Below are 19,478 nucleotides of genomic sequence, written 5' to 3' on the forward strand. Positions count from 1 at the left end.
TCGACCAAAAGACCTGGGTTTAAATCCCAGCACCATCGCCTACTGTTTGAGTGTGGGTAAGTTACCTACCTTCTCTGGGCCTCGTCTCTCTTGCCTGTAAAATGAGGACCACAACACTAAATCATCTAGGATGCTTCCAGCAGCACATGATATGTACTATCAAGTGATTTAAAATATGAAGACAATACCTGGGTGACAGCCTGGGCTCTTCTCAGATGCTGTGATGCGCCTGGGTGGCAGTGCATCTGTCCACGACGCCCGTCTTCCCCCGGTGGAAGTTCCCTCCCAGGATCTTGCTGCCTCCAAGAAGCAGGCCCCTCCTAACACAGTTCTTGTTCTGGGGACTGACTTTGCTACCAGGAGAACAGGTCCCGGATGTTTGCAGAAAGTGATATTATCTTGGTTTGCAGTAAGCAGCCTCTGGCTCTTTCCCGTCTCTCTCTTTTGTGATTCTGGCCTCATTTATTTTCCAGTCTTTGTTAGTTTTTGCTTTCTTGACAAGAAAAACAAGATGCTGTCTTCCCCAAGCCTGTAAAAATCAGATCCTCAAATGCCATTTCTTATTCCCAGAGTGCGTCCAACAGTGTGTATTCAGCTCAGACTACAATCCACCAGACCCTCTTTATACATTCACACCAGCTCTGGACTGTTCATAGTGCCGTCTCCGTAGAATTAGACTTGCCCTGTATGTCACCAGGTGGTCGTTTTCTTCAACTTCATTTGGATCCATTTTTCAGGGAGTACTACTAAAGCCACCGTTGATTTAGCTGTTCACCAGGAAAGGAGATCTCACTTGGCTATCAGAAAACTCTTTGTGATTTTTCTAAGGGTTAAAAAGGGTCAACTCAAAATGCACGCAATGTGAATCTGCTTATAGACTTAGCTTATTTAAGATCCTACTGGGGTGCAGCCTTCATTCTGAGCATTACATGAAAACAACTTTGCCCTATAGTTTTGTAAGCTTCCCGATTACAAGTGACATGGAGTCACTGTAAACCTGGTTTCCTAAAGTAGGAATTAATGAGGAAGAATATTTTTGCCAGGGAAAGTGTGTCTTTGAGACTTCTTTCCTGAGTTCCTGCCTTGATTTTAATCTCCTTCAGGGCAAAGGTCCTGCCTCCTGTCTTTCCGTATTCTCTTGGTGCCCACGTAGTGAAAGAGGAAGACATGAGCACTAGGGCAAGAATAACTACCTGGGTTCATTTCAGAGCTGCTTTCCCCTTGGATTCCAGTCAGCCAGCCAGCAGCAAGGCAAAGGCTCTGCACGAGGGGGTGCAAGTTCCTGGAGGTGCTTTATACACCCATGGTCTCCGTGGGCTGAGGAACCCAAAGCAGGTGTCATGCGACCTGGGCTTAGGACCTTCAGACTGTTTGGGGCCAAGGACCCACATCATCCCTGAAGGCCCTGTTCTATTTCCACGAGAGAGCTTTCTAGCTGAGCCACAGTCCCACGTTCCCACATTGAGATGTGGTTGGGGTAAGCCTGGCACTGGCCTCCCATGGTTGGGATTCTGCAGATATTTCTAATTTTTAAATCATCCACAAAGAATATTTTATGCAGCCAGTGTTGACAGAGCATTGCCAGAATAAATGGACAAATCCGTGATTGTCTGCAGAGAATATTCGTTGTGTGAATGAACGGGCACACATTGCCCAAAGTAGGAAGAGCAAGGGCCTCTCCTGGAATTGCTCTCTCCTGGGTAAGGGAGGAGATTCTGTCCAGAAGTCCCCAGCAGACTGCTCCTTTTACCTCATTGGCTAGAACTGGGTCCTGCATGGCTGGGCGAGTGAGCCTGCAGCCATTCTCCCCTTTAGAGGGGCTGTGGGACTTGCCAGAAAGAAGAGGGACCATTCTTCAATGTCCTCATCTGCAAACTGAGGACAGAGTTGCTTTAAGGATTAGAGATGATGTAGGTTAATGTATTTGTTTCCTAGGGACACTGTAACAGAGTACCACAAACTTGGTGGCTTAAAACAATGGAAATTTATTTTCTCACATTTCTGGAGGCTGGCAGTCCAAAATCAAGGTGTTGGCAGGACCTTGCTCCCTCAGAAGGTTCTAGGAAGAATCTGTTCCTTGCCTCCCTCCCAGATTCTGTGTTGCCGCCAATCCCTGGCATTTGCAGACTTGCAGATGTGTGATTCCAGCCTCTGCATCCATAGTCACACGACCTCCATCCTGTGTGTGTGTCTCTTCTCCTCCTCTTGTAAGGACACCAGGGTCCACTTTACTCTAGTATGACCCCACCTTATTTACCTCTTAATTACATCTGCAAAGACCCTATTTCCAAATAAAGTGACATTCACAGGTACCAGGGGTTAGGACTGGGGGACACAATTTAACCTATAACAGTAAATAAGTCAGCATGGTTTCCACCATGGAATAAGTTTTCACTAAATGATAGCTGTCAGTCACCATCCTTTAAGACCCAGAACAAGGGACCCCCTTTCCCTGACCCCCGGAGCTGGGCTGGGCATCTCTTCTCTGTACCGCTGGTCCCCGCTTATAGTCTCCTGCTGCCCAGGCTCAGAGGACAGTGCTATGTTTTTGTGTCTGTTTCTAGAGCAAGACCAGGTTATCTTTAAGGTCATGAGTGCTGGGAGAAGGCCTGTTGCATCCTCAAAGACATCCTCACCAGCCCATCTCATTCAATTCTCATTTCTCAGCTCCAACACGAGGCTGTATCCAGCACAGCCCATAGGAGGTGCTCGGCAAATACTTGTGGAATGAAGGCTTGACTAAGGACATGATGCTTTTCTCTCCAGATGTGGGTGTGACTAGTGAACTTTGACTTTCCAGCCTCCCCACGGCAGCCCAGCCCCATTGTCCCCTGATAAGAACGTGTGGCTGTCTTTCCTCCCCAGGAGGCTCAGCGCCTCGGCCTTCTCCCTGTCTGAGGAGGAGCTGCTCAGGCTGAGGCAGGAGGTCCACGGCTGCTTCGCGCAGATGGACAGGAGCTTGGCCCTCCCCAAGATCCGGGCTCGAGTCCTGCTGCAGCGGTTTCAGACCGCGTGGCGAGAAGCAGAGTTCCTGAAACTGGATCAGGCCCTGGCTGCTCCTGAGCTGCAGGTAGGATGGACATGTTGGTAGCCTCTCGATTGCAGGGTGGGGGCATCTCCCAGCTGTTGACCCCATAAGGGACCCGGCCTATCCTCTCCAGCCCTGTTGGTGTCTGGCTATTCCTGAAATCACCGAGTTTGTCCTGACCTCAAGATCTATAGTGGACACCACGGGTGCCATGCCCCAATCCCCTTGCCTGGCCCATGCCCTGTCCACCAGTGGCTGCGAGTGTCAGCGTCTCCCGCCTCTCTCCTCTCAAGTATTGTGCTCATAGATGGGAGCTACTGGGCCTGAAACCTTATGCTCCCCACCCCCCTCCCCAGCCACAGCCGGTGACCAACTCAGGGCACAAAAGGACCTTTTGTAACTGGCATAGAGGAGGGATGCTCAGCTCAGCTCAGGTGGGTCAGGAAAAGGGGGTCTCTCTTGCTGGGTCATGAAGGATGATTGACAGCAGCCTCTTAGTGAGCATCTATCATGTGCCTTGGGCAGATGACACTTGGTGTGGTTTTTGCTCCAGAGCCCCGCATGGGCCAGCCCAGGCCAGACTTCACCTGAGCCCACAACCTTGCATGGCCCTCCCCGTCCTGTTCTGGTTCCCTTGTCCCCTACAGGTTGCCCCTAGAGAGCCCTACCTCAGGAATCACATGCCCCCATCCCTGTCTCAGGCTCTGCTGCTGGGAAACCTGACCTAAAACAAGGCTCGTGAACTTGCTGTTTCCTCTGCCAGGAACATGCTCTGTAGCCCACTCATGTCTCAGCTCAAACGTCACATGTGTAGAGAAGACTTTCCCGAGCTCTGTCTAAGATAATGCTGTCCCCAGGCATTCTTTAGCACATGGCTGTGTTTGGTGTCCGCACATTATCTGTCATTGTGGGGAATGTCCTGTGTTCTTAACTTGCTCATTGTCTCAGCTCCCGCTAGAGACAAGCTCTCAGCCCTTTCACCAGTCCATCCCCAGCTCCCAGAAGAGCACCAGGCACATAGCAGGTGCATAATAAATTTTGTTGGCCTGACCATCCAACTACCCACCCCCACGATGTGTGCAAAATGTTGGGCTTCTCTTGAGGTGAGAATATGTTGAGATTGAAAACGTAGTAAATAAAAACCACTTAAGCTTACGTGATCTTACCTGAAGTTCACAGCAGTGCCACGCGGTGATGTGATGCCCCCATTTTACAGATGAGAAAGCTGAGCAGCAGAGGAAAGGTGAATTGACCTATAGAAAGTAGAGTACTGGGCGTGGCGCTGTTATTTTTTGCCTTTAAACCCACTGTTTTTCCTTTAAAGGGAGCAAAATCATTCAGATATATCCTTTCTGAATAAAAAGCAGTAGAAGCAGAGACAACCTGGAAGCTTTTACAGTCTTTCCAATCATTTAAAAAGTGGGTTTTTCTCCTGTTTTTAGAAGGATGTGGAATATACAAAATGGTGGTACTTAAAAAGTCAGGGATAAATTAACAAAAATCTTTTAAAAAGATTTTGGAACAAGGAAGAAAAATATTTCCAAATAACTGAGGTGTGGTATGGGAATGTGTGACCTGCTGTTACCCCTGCATTCAGGCTGATTGAGGGACAGTTCTGGCAGGAAGTAAGTTTCTGGCTTTGCAGTTGTCTGAGGTGCTCGGTGCTCTGAGGGAGGTGGCCCATGCCCGCCACAGGGGCTGCCGTGTCTGCCCAGGCGTGGAGCGCTGGCCGCACAGCCTGCAGCAGGTGCTGGGTCAGCAGGGACTGGTGTCTGCATCGGCCGAGCCTGGCTCCCTTTGGCTGCACCTGCTGTGGGCAGGTGGTGGCAGTGTGTGCTGACGGTTTCCCAAGCACAGGGGAAGCCTGGGGCCAAGGCGAGGCTGATTCACCCAGAGCTGTGCAAAGCAGGCAGCCCCATCTCAGCCAAGGAAGCGCCAGGACCCTGCCCACCCTGCCAGCTTGGGGTGTGGTGAGTTGTCATGTGGGCAGGCGCCACAGGAGCTCTTGCTGCTTTCATGTTTTTAGAAAATGTTTTTTATTCCACATCTTTCCATCTGTAAAATGAGTACAATGAGGATTACTGTGGGCATTAGGGGGTCTAGTGTGCAGAATATTCAGCACATGCACCTTCCCCAGGCCTCCCCACCTGTCTTTCTTCTGATCACTCTGGAGCCCCTCGATTTCCTACCTGTTGACCACAAATGGGGCACTGCTGTAGGCTGTCATAGACTGCCAGTGGCCCTGGACTCTCAGACATCAATGGAACTGAGTTTCAGAGGACTGTGTAAACTCTGAGGACAGTATGAAACAGACTTGCCACCCTATTTCTCCAGGCCCTTCCACAGCTCCCCACCAGGTTCTCGAGGTTCCTGTGGCCTGGCCCCTGACCAGGTGTGTGTGCTAAAATGTCAGTAGAGGTTAAAGGGGGAGGGAAATCCCAACTTGTGGCATTTGCCCACTGCCATGGTGTAAATGCTCCTTACAGGCCCAGTTTCAGGCTTCCAGCTCAATGTCACTGTTCATGGAGCTGGGAACACATGTGCATGATCAGCTCTCCTGTGCCCCAACCCCTGCCCCACCTGGCTTTATCCCCTCCCAACCCCAATCCACACTCAGGGCTCCGGGTCCCACCAGCCTGGCTCTGTTCCTAAGAGGCACTGACATGTAATTTCCTTTTTTTTGGCATTGTCTTTGTTAGATTGGGAGATGGTACCTTTAGCTAACTCCTGGACCTTCTTAGCTGAGCCCAGCCTGGTACTCAAAGAAACCTGGCTCAGGAGGCAGGAAACCTGGGGTCTAGTTCTCAGGCTCCCTTGATGCGGCCTTAGATCACTGACCCTGCTCTCCTGGCCTCAGTCTCCTCCTCTGTCAAATAGGGGCATTTGAACTCAGTGAATGCCAGTCCCCATCCAGACCCAAGTGTCTACATCACTAGGTGTGTACCTGCTTCCAAGGACGTGTGGTCCCCTTGTGTAGTGTCACCGTGGCCAGTCCAGGTCATTGCTTGGGAGCCCGGGATAGAGTCCCATGGGCAGGCCTGTGTCCAGGTCCACAGTGGGCTCTGGTAGATCACAGGCCCTCCAGGGGTGTAGCAAGGGAGAGAAAGACCACCTGCAGGCATCGCACGAGCACCTCAGGTGTCTGTGTGGTGCTCCATTCTGCTGTCATGTGTGTCATTAGGTTGTCACGTGATATTATATTGCTATGTATCATGTTACGTTGTTCTGTTTATTAAGTTTGTCGTATTATGCTCTATTATGTTATATTGTCATATTTATTTCATGTTCCTCAAGTAATCCTTGATGTAGATGTGGTTATCCCCATTTTTTAGGCGGGTAGACTGAGGCTCAGAGATGATAGCACCTGCTACACTCACTCACTCAGTGAGTGACAGTGTGCTGACACCCATGACATCACCTCCACCTCTGTCACCCTCGCTTCTTCCATTCCAGCCCCAGGCTTCTTCCCCCTTCAGTGCCCGGAGCCCTGTGCAACCAGATCTTCACACGACTGACATTTGTCATTTGGTCTTAGGTGAAATGTCACTTCTTCACATTTGTGAAGAAGCAGGTATGTTTATGCAGGTTGTCCACACTGCTGTTCCGTGGGACCCGTCTCTGTGTGCACGGTGGCTCCTTGAATGGACACGTGCAGCTGTGCTCAGCAGCCTGGCACCTCCTGCCAGTGTCTTCCCTGTCCACCCAACATGAGCTCATCCCCACGCACTGTCATGACGTCCACTGTTTCACTGCACCCCTCAGCCATCTGATAGTGTCTTCGCTAGTTGCTTGTTTTTGTGTTTACTGGCTATTTCCTCCAGCATCACGGAAGCATCACAAGCACAGGGACCTCGTCCATCTTGTCCCCTGCTCAGAGTGGCTGGCAGGTCTAGGTTGGAGGTGACTGCAGAGCTCTAGTTGTATCCCTAGACTTCCTCTGCTCCCTCAACTCCCACACCAGAGTGTGTGAAGACCAAAGGCCTGGACACTGAGCTCGTTCCAGGAAAGTGTACGTCTTTCCTCCTCTCGGGCCTGAGGCAGAGCTTTGCGGTTCCGTGAGCTGCAAAACCTTCTCTCAGCTTGCAGAGACCTGGGGGCTGTGTGGACTCGCTGGTGATCACCTTCTTGCCAATGTTTTCTCGGACCCTCTCTAGCAACAGTCCAAGGTGAGAAAGCCGCGGTCCAAGAGTAAAAGCAAGACGGACCTTTTCAAGAAGTGCATTGAAGATAAGATTCACCTGTGTGAGGGACAGGCCCCTGAGGACCTGGCAGAAAAGGTCAGTGCTTCTGCTTCTTCACTGCTCTTTTCTCTGCACGTGCAGGGCCAGCCCGTCCGCAGGCACGCGGAGCCTTGGGGCCCTGCTGTCTCTCTCTGCCCGTCTCCAGGTGGGACACCACCCCTGCCCCGTGCCTTTCCCCTGTGCCTTCTGTCTGGGCCCATCCTCCTCTCCTTCTCCACCTGGAGACCTCTTGTCACCATTCGGGACTCGCCTGGTGCTGCCTCCGCTGCTGTGGCGGCTGCCGTGTCTGTGCCTGGCTCTGTCCTGGGGCCCTTGCACCTGCTGCTTCACTTCCGTCTCCCTTTTCTCTTGCCACCCTCCTCTGTGCCCCTGCAAGCAGCCTGCCAGCCCAGTTTATACATGAGGTTCCAGCACCTGCCACACAGCCTCCTCTGACACTTTTATCTGTGTTCCTCCCTCTCCCTGGAATAATCTTTCCACCTTTCTGTTCCTGCATAAATCACTTTTGTCCTTTGCTGTCCTCAGCTGTCACCTCTTCCAAGAAGCCTTCCCTGCTCACCCTAGTTCTTCCCATCTATCCCCCCCAATCCCCACTACCTTTCTTACTGCAGCACTTACCACACTGTCCATTGGTTCCATAAGTATTTTGGGGGGTGGTGCATCCCAGACACTGTGAACTCTAGGGTTGCAGCAATGACCAGGGGAGCCCTGGCACCTGCTGTCCTGGAGGGCACATTCTAGTTGTGGGGGATGGGTGACGAACACTTAAAATTACAGACGTGGTCAGTGCTACTGGAGAAGGAAGTAAGGTGATGTGATGGTGACAGGTGGAGCTGGGCGACAGTGGGATCGGAGGAGGAAAGGTCTCTCTACAGAGGTGACGTTAAGAGTGGGCGCCGTGCGACGCTGCCGGGTGCTGTCTGTCTCCCCCAGCACTCCGCAGAGGGTGGTGCTCAAGAGCAGTACGTTGAGAGGATGGACATGCCGAACTGTGCTGTAGAGCTGCTGTTTTCCCGACATTCTGTCCATCTCCTCTGCCTAGTTTGTCTTGTTTTTATTTTTTTCGGTGCAAGTGTATTTCTCAGAACACAGGTGCATAATTTGGCAAAGAGCCATAGACATGCTCTGGGCAAGGTTAATGTCTCCTTTCAGGGGTGCCCAGGTTGTTGATGTCTTAAAGGACTCCAGATGTATCACCCCTATTCCTGGCCAGGTTCTAGGAAAAATTGAGAAGAAAGACAGAGATGAGGCAGGTATGGGTGAAATGTCGTCTTTCTTGTTATTAAAGGCTAATTCAGAAGACTTAAATTAGCATGAGAACCAAATGGGCTTGGTTAACCACCTGGGAATTGAACAGTCTCCATCACACAATCACAGGGAGCACTGGGGGACCTGGGGTGGGGGCGGCCTGCCCCTGGGGGAGCAGAGCAGGAGTCGAGCTCCCAACGAGAAGCGAGAGAAGAGCCAGGCCAGCTTCCCAGTTTATTCCTGTTTACCCTTGAGGACAGAGGAGAGGGGTGGAGAGAGGCGGGAGCTGTGCTGGTTGAGCTCCCGCCACATGCAGGAGGCAGCATTCAGCAGGGGACACATTTCCTCCAGCACGTGCTCTGCGACCCTCTGGAAGAGGTCGCACTTGCCGGAGTTAAGCCGGATGTTGCTGGAGGAAAAGCTGGGATTTGGTCTGGCGGAGAGAACGGGCAGCCTGACCCGGGTTGCTGTGCCTGAGTCCCCAGTCACATTGAGGGGACGGGAGGGCAGCCCCATGGAAGAGCCTTCTCGAATGCCAGTCTGAGAAAGACGGGGCCATCTCGACGGTACCACTGAAGGCGAAGAGTCTCAGGAGGAATGACTGGGTGGGGAGATAGTGCGGTGGAGCCTGGCCCGTGGAGAAATCGGATGCAGGTGGCCCGTTCCAACCCGGCAGCTCAAGGCTGTACCTGAGCATCCTCCTTAACGTGCCCCTGGCCCCTGCCCCATCACTCCCTGCTCCTTCTCCTGGTTCTCTCCAGTCTGTCTCCTCGTGTCCCGCCCATGCCTGCACTGTCTCTTTGCCTAGGTATATGCAGCGGACTCCCTATGCTTTCCTAACTTTTTCCCTCTTCCTTCCAGTCAATTCTCCATACAAAAGGGAGCGTCCTCTTCCTGAAGCCCAGATCTGATTCTCAAGGACCCATCTCCTTTGTCACCCAAACTAGTCATTTTAATAGAAGAAACCAAGCCCATTCCTGCCTACAGTGGTTGACTTAAACCATCTACAATCGTTTCTCTTGGTGGCAAGTGTGAAATGTCGCTTGTTTCCTTTCCTCCCCTTTTTTTCTCTTTGCTTTTGTTCTGCTTGGGGTTTTTGTGTCATTTAGAAATTTTTGATGCTTTGTATCTCTCACTACTTTTTTTTCATAGTTTCTTTCAATATTGTTCCATTTTTAATTACAGTACTCTGAGTATTATCAATGAAAAAATCTTAACCTTGTTCTTTCCGTTTGTCATCCATGGTCCTCCAGAAGTCAATCACTCCCCAGGGCTCTGCTTTAGTCACAATGTGGAAAACAGGTCTTTGATTATAATTAACTAGGCTTCTGAGGTAATCAGTATTAACATGACCTAGTAATAGTAAAAGCGAAACCATTTCTAGTCTTCATCAAATTCCTATCAGATCCCAGGCAAATTGCTGATGCGTTTCATGGGTGCTAATCTCCAGACTCACCCAGTGCTGCAAGAATGCCATTTTGAGGTTCATTTTAGGCTCACAAAAGTTAGTCTCCAGCTCAGGGTGCTCCACCAGGTGTGTGCCGAGACCCAGGCTGCCTCAGCCCACCTGTGCAATGTCTCCTGCTTCACGCTGGTGTCCTGGTCCTGTGAAGTTGGTGGGAGGTACAGATTAGTTATTTCTTTTTTAGTAGCATGAACAGAAATCCAAGACAGACAGGGGAAAGAGGTGTCTGAGACTCTCTATGGTGCAGAGAGTATACATGACGATAGCCTGCCTTGGGAATCCTGTGTATGGGGCCACCTCATCCAGTGGACACAGGAGGGGCAGCATCACCAGAGGCTGCTTGGCGTGTCCAGGGCCATCCAGGCAACAGGATATGACCCTCACAACTCAAAGCCATGTCCATCTGGATGGGAAGCCTTGATCTTTCCAGCTCACCCATCCTTGTCTGCCTGTCACACCTTCATAGACACTGCAGGTACTTTTAACCACAAAAGGCACTTGGCAAAAAGAGGGGGAAAAAAAGCGAAAAGGAGATAGACATAAACGTGATAACTGAAAAGAATAGGGTCTAAGAGTAAAAGACCAGCTGAATGAGGACAGGGAGCCTGGTGACCGTGCCACATCATGAGCAGAGGCCACCAAGCCAGGACGAGATGAGAGGGGCTAGGGGTCTGCGGTTTACTGGGGCAGGCTCAGTGTCCTCTCCCTGTCCTGAGCTCACCTCTGTGAGTTTTCATTTGGGGAATACCTTTGTCCTACAACATGGTCCCCATGCACAAGCCAGACCCTTCACCTGGCCCTGAGCTGAGGACACAGCCCTCTGCTCCAGCACAGGGGGAAGAACTGGCCAAGGGTTGCTCCCAAGGCTTTCCCAAGGGCGATTTAAATTTTATTTTTGTCTTATGCACCGACTTAAGAGCTTATTTCCCTTCATAAGATGTGATGGCATCTTGATAAAAATAGTGCCTTCGTCTCTGGTTTGCTTTCAAGTGCCTGCAGTGTTCCAGATGCCTTGCTAAACAGTACAATATGTGTGTATGTATATGTGTATTTGTATGATGTATGTGCATGTGACATGCGTGTGTGTACGTAATACGAGCCATCCACACATGAGCCATATCTGTGAGCTATGCATGAGTATATATGCACACGCAGGTGTCTGTGCTGATGAGGTCTATTGAGAGCTAAGTGCTCTGCATCTGTTTGCTCCTTTAATCCTCACAACCTGCAAGTCCCAGTGTCATTGTTACGTTAGAGAGAAGGAATTTAAGGCACAGAGAAGTGAAGTAACTCCAGGGTCACAGATGGTTTTCATTGCTCGTGTTCTTGCCATCATCTGGCCTGTGTCTTAATCATTGTGCACTTTAACCCTCCCAGCCTCACCAAGAAGCAGGAACAGTCAATATCCCTATTTTACAGAAGTGGAAACTGAGGCTCAGGGAGGTCAGTGAGTTCAGCCATGTTCTTGCCCCAGGCACTGGCAGTTCTAGCACTTGCACCGAAAGCTCTCTGTCTGCTCTTCTTTACCATGGAGTACTCCCTGTCCAAATGCCCTGACCAGGGTTGTCAGGGAATATTGTCACCAGATGCGCTTATTTCCCTCAGTTGCGCAACGTGGGAGGAGCGTGCCTTGGCTCCCACATCTGCAAAATGGGGATTGTGGCAATGATAAACCTCTGGTCACAGGGTTTTTGTGAGGAGCATACAGGTAGGAAGGTGCTTTTTAACATTGGGGTGGGCTACTGTGCTAGTCTTTTCTCCATAATGGAGCAGCTCCACATGCAAGATTATCCAGGCTTTGCAGAGAAAGGCAGCCAAGAGGCAGTTGTCAGCTGTGACCTTTTAATGACAGTCCATCTTCACAGCCAGCCATTTCATTGTGGCAAGTGCCAATAGAATAAGCACTCTCAAGGCAACTGCTTTGATGCTGATCCTGAAAAAGAGCGATCACATCTCAGCACTGGAGCAGCATTCAGAGTTTCATTTGCAGCATAATTATGGAGGAAATGACAGGTGATTGCTAGCAGTGGAGGGTTACTTGGTCATTGCTTGAGGCAGATCCCTCCAGAGGAACAGGAGCAACAGGAAACAGGTGATAGACAGGTAGAGAGGTAGATAGATAAGAGGAGATTTATGGTAGGAAGTGGTTCATGCAATTATGGAGGCTGAGAAGCCCCATGATCTGTCATCTGCATGGTGACAACCCGGGAGGCTGGTGGTGTGATTCAGGCTGAGTTTGAAGGCCCAGGAACCGGAGGAGCTGACGGTGTAGCTCCCAGTCCGAGGTCAAAGGCCTGAGAACTGGAGCAGCCGCTAGTGTGAGTCCTGGCATCCAAAAGCCAGAAAATCAGGAGTGCCAGTGTCCAGCGGCAGGAGAAGATGGATGTCCCAGCTCATGAAGGAGAGAGAATTTGCCCTTCCTCACCTTTTTGTTCTATTTGGGCCCTTAACAGATTGGGTGATGCCTGCCCACACTGGGAAGGGCCATCTTCTTTACTCAGTCCACCAATTCAAATGGTAATCTCTTCCCAAAACACCCTCACAGACACACTCAGAAATAATTTTTTTACCAGCTATCTGGGCATCCCTTAGCCTAGTTAAGTTGACACATAAAATTAACCATACAATCATGTTTTAGAAGTGGGAGGTCCCTCACAGTTCTTGCAGATGAAAAGACGGAGCTAGGGCTTGCTTATTAACTGCCCAAGAGACCCACTGTAGAGCCCAGCCTGGCAGGCAGTTGGGTGTCCCCAGAGGAACTTCAGCTTCACTGTTGGGCCTGCAGAGTGTGCTGGCAGCACCTGCTGGGAGCACCTGCTGGGGGACCCCTTCCTTTCCTTACTGGACTCTGCTGCAGATACCCTCGCCAACCCTCAACTCCAGATTGAGGTGTGCTTTGTCTGGACTCTTCCATCTGACAGAAGGGAAAAGAGAGGTCTGGAGAGGCTGGAAGACTTGCCCAAGGTCACACATCAGTGAGTGGGAGAGCTGGCCTTTGCGCAGGTGCTCTGTGTCCCTCACCCCGCCCTGTTGCAGTGCAATGGGCTGTTGCAATGAGGTGGCTTTACCTCCCAGGATGACTCTTTGGTGCTCTTCTCGTTTCCTCCCCTTTATCCCATTTTCTTTCTTTTCCTTGCCCTTCCCAGCCTTCTCCTTTCCCTTGATTCCCTTCCAGTTCCTCCTTTAAGGAATGTTTTGTGGAGTGTTTTCTCTGAACCAGGCACTGTTGGTGTCTGCCCTTGAGATGTTCACAGCTACAGGTGAGTAATTTGGCCATCAGCCATTTGGAGGTTTGCATCCAGCTTTCAGATAGAAAATCGATCTGATTAATCTGTAGCTCTACCTTGAATAAGTGACTGTGTGGCTACTGCAGAAAGAGCCGCATGACTAATTCAGGGAGGAAAAGACAGACAGACAAAGGTGAGCTTCTGCTGCCCACTTTTTCTGTACAGCTGACAGGTTAATGGGGGAAGGTGTCAGCTCTGGTCATAGGCAGCTGTCCTGTGAGGCCAGAGTGGGGCGATCAGAAGCAGGACACTCGGCCACAGATGCCCAGTCCTTCTGATGGGCTGATGACAAACTCACAAATGCATAATTTGAAACCTGGAAGGCTTTGAAGTTAATCAGTTTCCTAAATAAATTTCTGTTGTGATTGTATTAAGCTTACGAATTAATTTGAGAATTGCCATCTCATTCCAAAAGATGGAATGGTTCTTACTTTATTTGGATCTTCTGTTAGGATCTTTAATGAAAATTTACAATTGCGTCCATAAGTAGAGTGAGCATACATAGCGATTTGCTTGGGACAGTCCCGGTTTCCCCTGTTAGTCCCTTGTGTCCTTTTCATGCTCAGCTTGGATGATAAATCATATGGTGACTTTATGAGGTGTATTCTTTGTGGTGATTCCCAGACAGGTTATAGGTTTGTTTGTAACTGTGAATGATTATTTTCAGTCGTATTTCTGACTTACTCAACATTGGCATCAAGAAATGTAACTAATTTTATAAGTCTTTACAGACTCTGTTTGGGGCCAGAGTGCTGGCCCCAAAGTCCTAGCTCTGACACTTTCTAGCTGTAAGACCTTGAGCAAGTTACTTAACCTCACTGTGCCTTGTGACTTGTCTTTCAAGTGTGGAAAAAGAAGCACCTACTTCTTAGGATTGTTGTGAAAATTTTTCTGTTGCTGCTGTTGATTTTTTGCATAGGCAGTTGTAATGTGACGAATAATTACAGCTCTGTAGACTCCCCTCTGATCCTTGCACCTCATGTCTTTTTCTTGTTGCTGTTTCTGTGTCCTTGTCGGCTTTTTCCAACATCTCTCTCATCTCTGTTGACTGAATTTTCTCTGGGTTATGGATCATATCTTCTTGCTTCTTTGCATGCTTGGTAATTTTTGACTGGATGCCAGGCATTGTAAATTTTACATGTTGGGTGATGGCTTTTATTGTGTTCTCTTTAATAGTGTTGGAGTTTTGACATGTAGGTAAGTTACCTGGGATCAGTTTTACCCTTTCATACCTTGCTATTCAGCTTTGTTAGGTTGGATCAAGAGCTTCCTTTAGTCTAGGCGAACTTATCCCCACTACCGAGGTGACGCGCTTCAGAGGCTTCTGCCTGATGCCATGTGTGTTATGTCATGTTTTCTCTCTGGCCAGTGGGAGCACGTCCTCTCCCCAGCTCTGTGTGAGCTCCAGCAGTTGTTCTGCCTGTTGCTTTCTGGTGGTTCTATTCCTGGCCTTTCATAGTTCTTTTTTCATTCATGCAGAATACTCAGCCACAAACTCGACGACACCCTTCAGATATCTGGAACACTCTCTCTTTTGTGTAACTCCCTTCTCTTTGGGACTCCTCTGCCCCACAAATTCTAGACACAATGGCCTCCACACTTTGATTTTTGTTCTTGCAGCCTGACGAGACTGCTGGGCTCCACCTGCACCTCCCTGCCTGTGCCGCATCCTAGAAACTGCATGCAGGCAGCAGGCTGGGGCACTCGCGGGCTCGCCTGGCCGCTTTCCCTTCTCTCAGCCATCTTGGTCCTGTGCTGCCTGTTTTCCAGGGTCTGAAAATTCATACTGAAAATTCAGGTTGGTTTCCCTGTCCTAGCCTCTGCTCAGGTTAGCTGCAGGGGAACATAAATATATGAGAAGGGATTTATTAGGGCAATTGGCTCATGTGATTGTGAAGGCTGAGGAGTCCCACCATAGGCCATCTGCAAACTGGATGCCAGTAGCATAGCTCAGTCCAAGTCCGGAAGCCACAGAACCAGGGAAGCCGACGGTGTGATTCTCAGTGAGAGGCCAAAGGCCTGAAAGCCCAGGGGTGCCACTGGTGTAAGTCCTGGTACCCAAAGACTGAAGATCCTGGAGTTCTGATGTCCATGGATAGGAGAGAAGAGTGTATCCCAGCTCCAGCAGATGGAGCGAGAGATTTGCCTTTTCGTCTGTTTTTGTTCTCTCTGGGCGCCCAGTGGATTGGACTGTGCCCACCCACATTGGGGCGTATCTTTCTCACCCCATCCACTCAGGCTCTCATGCTACTCTCCTATGGAAACACTTGCACAGGCACACCCAACAACAGCGCTTTATCAGGTTTCTAGGCATTCTTTAATCTAGTCAAGTTGACACCTAAAATTAACTATCACATAGTCTGTCATTTATATACCTGCTTTTTACTTAACAATGAAACTTGACGATTTTCCATATTAACGCATGACAGTTTCCTCCTTGCTTTTTGCAGCAGCACAGCATGTCACAGTATGTATGGATCATAAATGATTTAACCAGCCCTCAATTAACGGACATTTAGGTTGGTTTCAACCCCTTGATATTTGAAACAGTCCTGGAACCTCTGCATGTATCCTACACTCCTCTGTAGTGAGGCAGGTAGAGCAACTATTACTATCCCCATTTCATAGATGAGAATGCTGAGGCTCAGGAAGATTGAGAAGACTTTCCAAGGTCATGGAGCTGGTAAGGGGTAGGACAGAGCCTAGTGCACAGGCCTCTCCTGCATTTCAGGATCTGCATTCTATTAGCAGATCTTTTTGATGGATCCGAAAATGAAAGGACATTTCAGTTCATCTTGGGTGTGTTTCTCCTGCTGTTTTTTTAAGTGTATGTACAAATTTCACATAAATATTCTTTAGGAGCATTTAAATATAAATGAAAACAACACGGCCACATTTCCTATTCACCCATTATTTCTGGCTTTATTTTAATGATCTTGCCCTCCGTCTGGGTGACGTCTGTTCACCCATCCATTATTCATTCACTGTTTCCAGATCTCATAATATGCTGTGCATGCACAGTTCATTGGAAATCCTTTCCCCACAGTAGATTGTATATTCTATTGTGTTTCTGCAGCTGCTGCAGCCGCGGCAATTATGCAAAGGTGGCTGGTGCTTGTCAGGAGTGGCTCTTCACAGTCCTGTGACTTCACAAGTGATGAGAGTTTAAGCATGAGAATAATGTGCTCATTTTCAGATGGCCTAACGAGAGAAGACTGATGGCGCAGGTCCTTATGCAGCTTGGAAAAGAATGTGTACTGAAAGGGAATCCATCTTAGGAAGGGAAAAGAAAATCCACCCATCCACCAGGACAGGGAAAGCCTCAAAGTGTTCTCCTCGTGCATACCAGTAACCTAGATACGGCCTCTGTCCGTTCATCTTCCTAAAGCACTGTTTTGAGAGAAGTTTAACAGCTTCCCACTGCCCCCAAATAAAACCTAGACTCCTGAGCTTGACATTCAAGGCTTTACAGTCAGACTTCAGCTTATTTCTGTAATCTTCTATTCTACCTCTACTTTTCACATACCAGAAGGTTACCATGATTATCTTTGGATGGTTTGAATGTGGAAACTTCTTCTGTACTTTTCTACATTGTCCATTTCGAAATTTTACTTTTCATTTTTATCAAACTTATGCATGCATTCTTTTAAAGAGTCAAATAACACCGTGGGACCTCCAGCCCAGGTCAGTCCCCACCACTTAAGAGAGGCCCAAGCGCGGCCGGGCCCACATGCCCCGAGTCAGCTGTACCAGAACAGGTAGGCACTGTGTGACCCCCAGCCCAGGCTAATTCCCGCTGCCCAGAATTGGCAGTCCCTTCAGGATTCAGGCCAGACATCAGGGTGGAATGAGTGGACTGTGATACCCCCTGCCACAATGACTAAAAACCAAAAGAAAGATACCAGAAATATAAAAAACTCGCTTAAACAACACAATGAAATGAGAAAAAATATACAGGATCTGAAAGAAGAAATGTACAAAATAATTAATGCCCTGAAAAAGAATGTAGCAGAGCTTGTAGAGCTGAAGGATTCATTCAGCAAAATAAAAAACACAACAGAGAGTCTAATCAGCAGGCTAGAACAAGAAGAAGAGAGAATTTCTGACCTTGAAGACAGGCTGTTTGGATTAACACAGGCAGACCAGAAAAAAGAATTTAAAAAATTGAAGAAAATCTGAGAGAGATAACAGAGAACCTTAAATGCTCAAATATCCAAATCATGGGTATTCCAGAAGTGGACAAAAAAGGAAATGGCATTGAAAACATATTCAAGGGCCGACCCCGTGGCGCACTCAGGAGAGTGCGGCGCTGGGAGCACAGTAGTGCTCCCGCTGCGGGTTCGGATCCTATATAAGGATGGCCAGTGCGCTCACTGGCTGAGCGCGGTGCGGCCGGTCACAAAAATGACAAAAAAAAAAAAAGAAAGAAAAGATATTCAACAAAATAATAGCAGAAAACTTCCCAGGTATAGGGAAAGGCACAGATCTTCAGATTCAGGAGGCCCAAAGATCCCCAGACATATTCAACCCCAAAAGTTCCTCTGCAAGACATGTTATAGTCAAACTGGCAAAACTCAAAGACAAAGAGAGAATCTTAAAAGCTGCAAGAGAGAAGTGTCAAGTCACTTATAAGGGAGCCCCAGTCACACTAACATCAGACTTTTCATCAGAAACCCTAAAAGGCAGAAAAGAATGGGATGATATATTTAAAATACTAAAGGACAAAAATTGCCAGCCAAGAGTGCTGTACCCAGCAAGGCTATCCTTCCAAAATGAAGGACAAATAGTATATTTCTCAGATAAACAAAAACTGCAGGAGTTCACTACCACAGGACCAGCCTTACAAGAAATTCTCAAGGGAGTACTGGGTTGGATACCTGAAAAACAACTATCACTGCTATGAATACTCAAGAAAGAACAAAACCTATTGGTAAAACAAAAATGCTAACAATAAGGAGAAAAAATAGTTTATCTACCACCCCAAGAAACCAACAAATACAAAAGACAAACAAAATCAGAAAGAAACAAAAGATACTTAAGACATCTAGACAAAAATCAGTAAAATGCTAGGAGTAAATCAACACCTTTCAGTAATAACTCTAAATGTAAAGGGATTAAATTTCCCACACGAAAGACACAGACTGACTGACTGGATTAAAAAGATGGACCCAACAATATGCTGCCTTCAAGAGACTCACCTCACCTGTAAAGGCACACATAGACTAAGAGTGAAAAGATGGAAAAAGATATATCATACAAACAGAAATGAAAAACAAGCTGGAGTAGCTATTCTTATATCAGATAAAATAGACTTTAAAGCAAAAACCATAAAAGGAGATAAAGAAGACCACACTATAATGATAAAAGGATCTATCCATCAAGAAGATATTACAATTATAAATATATACACACCCAGTGTTGGAGCAGCCAGATTTATAAAGGAAACACCATTAGATGTAAAGAATGAGATAGACACTAACACCATAATAGTGGGGGACCTGAACAACTCACTCTCCACGTTGCACAGATCATCTAGGCAAAAAATCAGTAGAGAAACATAAGGTCTAAGCAACACTTTAAACCAATTGGACTTGGCAGATATCTACAGAACATTCCATCCAACAACCTCAGAATATTCATTCTTCTCATCAGCTCATGGAATATTCTCCGGGATAGATCACATGTTAGGTCACAAAGTAAGTCTCAACAAATTTAGAAAAACTAGAATTATTCCATGTATTTTTTCAGATCACAATGGATTAAAATTAGAAATCAATAACAAATGAAATCTAGAAACTTTACAAACACATGGAAATTAAACAACATTCTACTTAATGACATATGGGTCCAAGAGGAAATTAAACAGGAAATCAAAAAATTTATTGAAACTAATGAAAATAATGACCTATCATACCAAAACCTGTGGGATACTGCAAAAGTGGTACTAAGGGGGAAATTTATCACATTAAATGCTTACTTCAGAAGAATGGAAAGATGACAAATAAACAACCTAACACTCACCTTAAAGATCTAGAAAACAAGAACAATCCAAACCCAAAGTTAGTAGACAGAAAGAAATAATTAAGATCAGAACAGAACTAAGTGAAATAGAAACCCCCCAAATGATACAAAAGATCAATGAAACAAAAAGTTCATATTTTGAAAAGATAAATAAAATTGACAAACCTTTAGCAAGGCTAGCTAAGAAA

At 47.8% G+C, this 19,478-nt stretch overlaps 1 protein-coding gene across 1 annotated transcript in view; it reads left to right on the top strand.

The window, feature by feature from the left end:
- Positions 1-19,478, top strand: part of EVC2 (EvC ciliary complex subunit 2) — a 149,723-nt gene that overhangs the window by 97,194 nt on the left and 33,051 nt on the right. The window contains exons 15-16 of the mRNA XM_063108511.1: positions 2,866-3,070; positions 7,183-7,305. Coding sequence (XP_062964581.1) covers positions 2,866-3,070; positions 7,183-7,305 — 328 coding nt within the window. The remainder of the gene's footprint in view (positions 1-2,865; positions 3,071-7,182; positions 7,306-19,478) is intronic.

The sequence above is a fragment of the Cynocephalus volans genome, chromosome 9 (genome assembly GCF_027409185.1).
Source record: "Cynocephalus volans isolate mCynVol1 chromosome 9, mCynVol1.pri, whole genome shotgun sequence".
Lineage (NCBI taxonomy): Eukaryota > Metazoa > Chordata > Mammalia > Dermoptera > Cynocephalidae > Cynocephalus > Cynocephalus volans.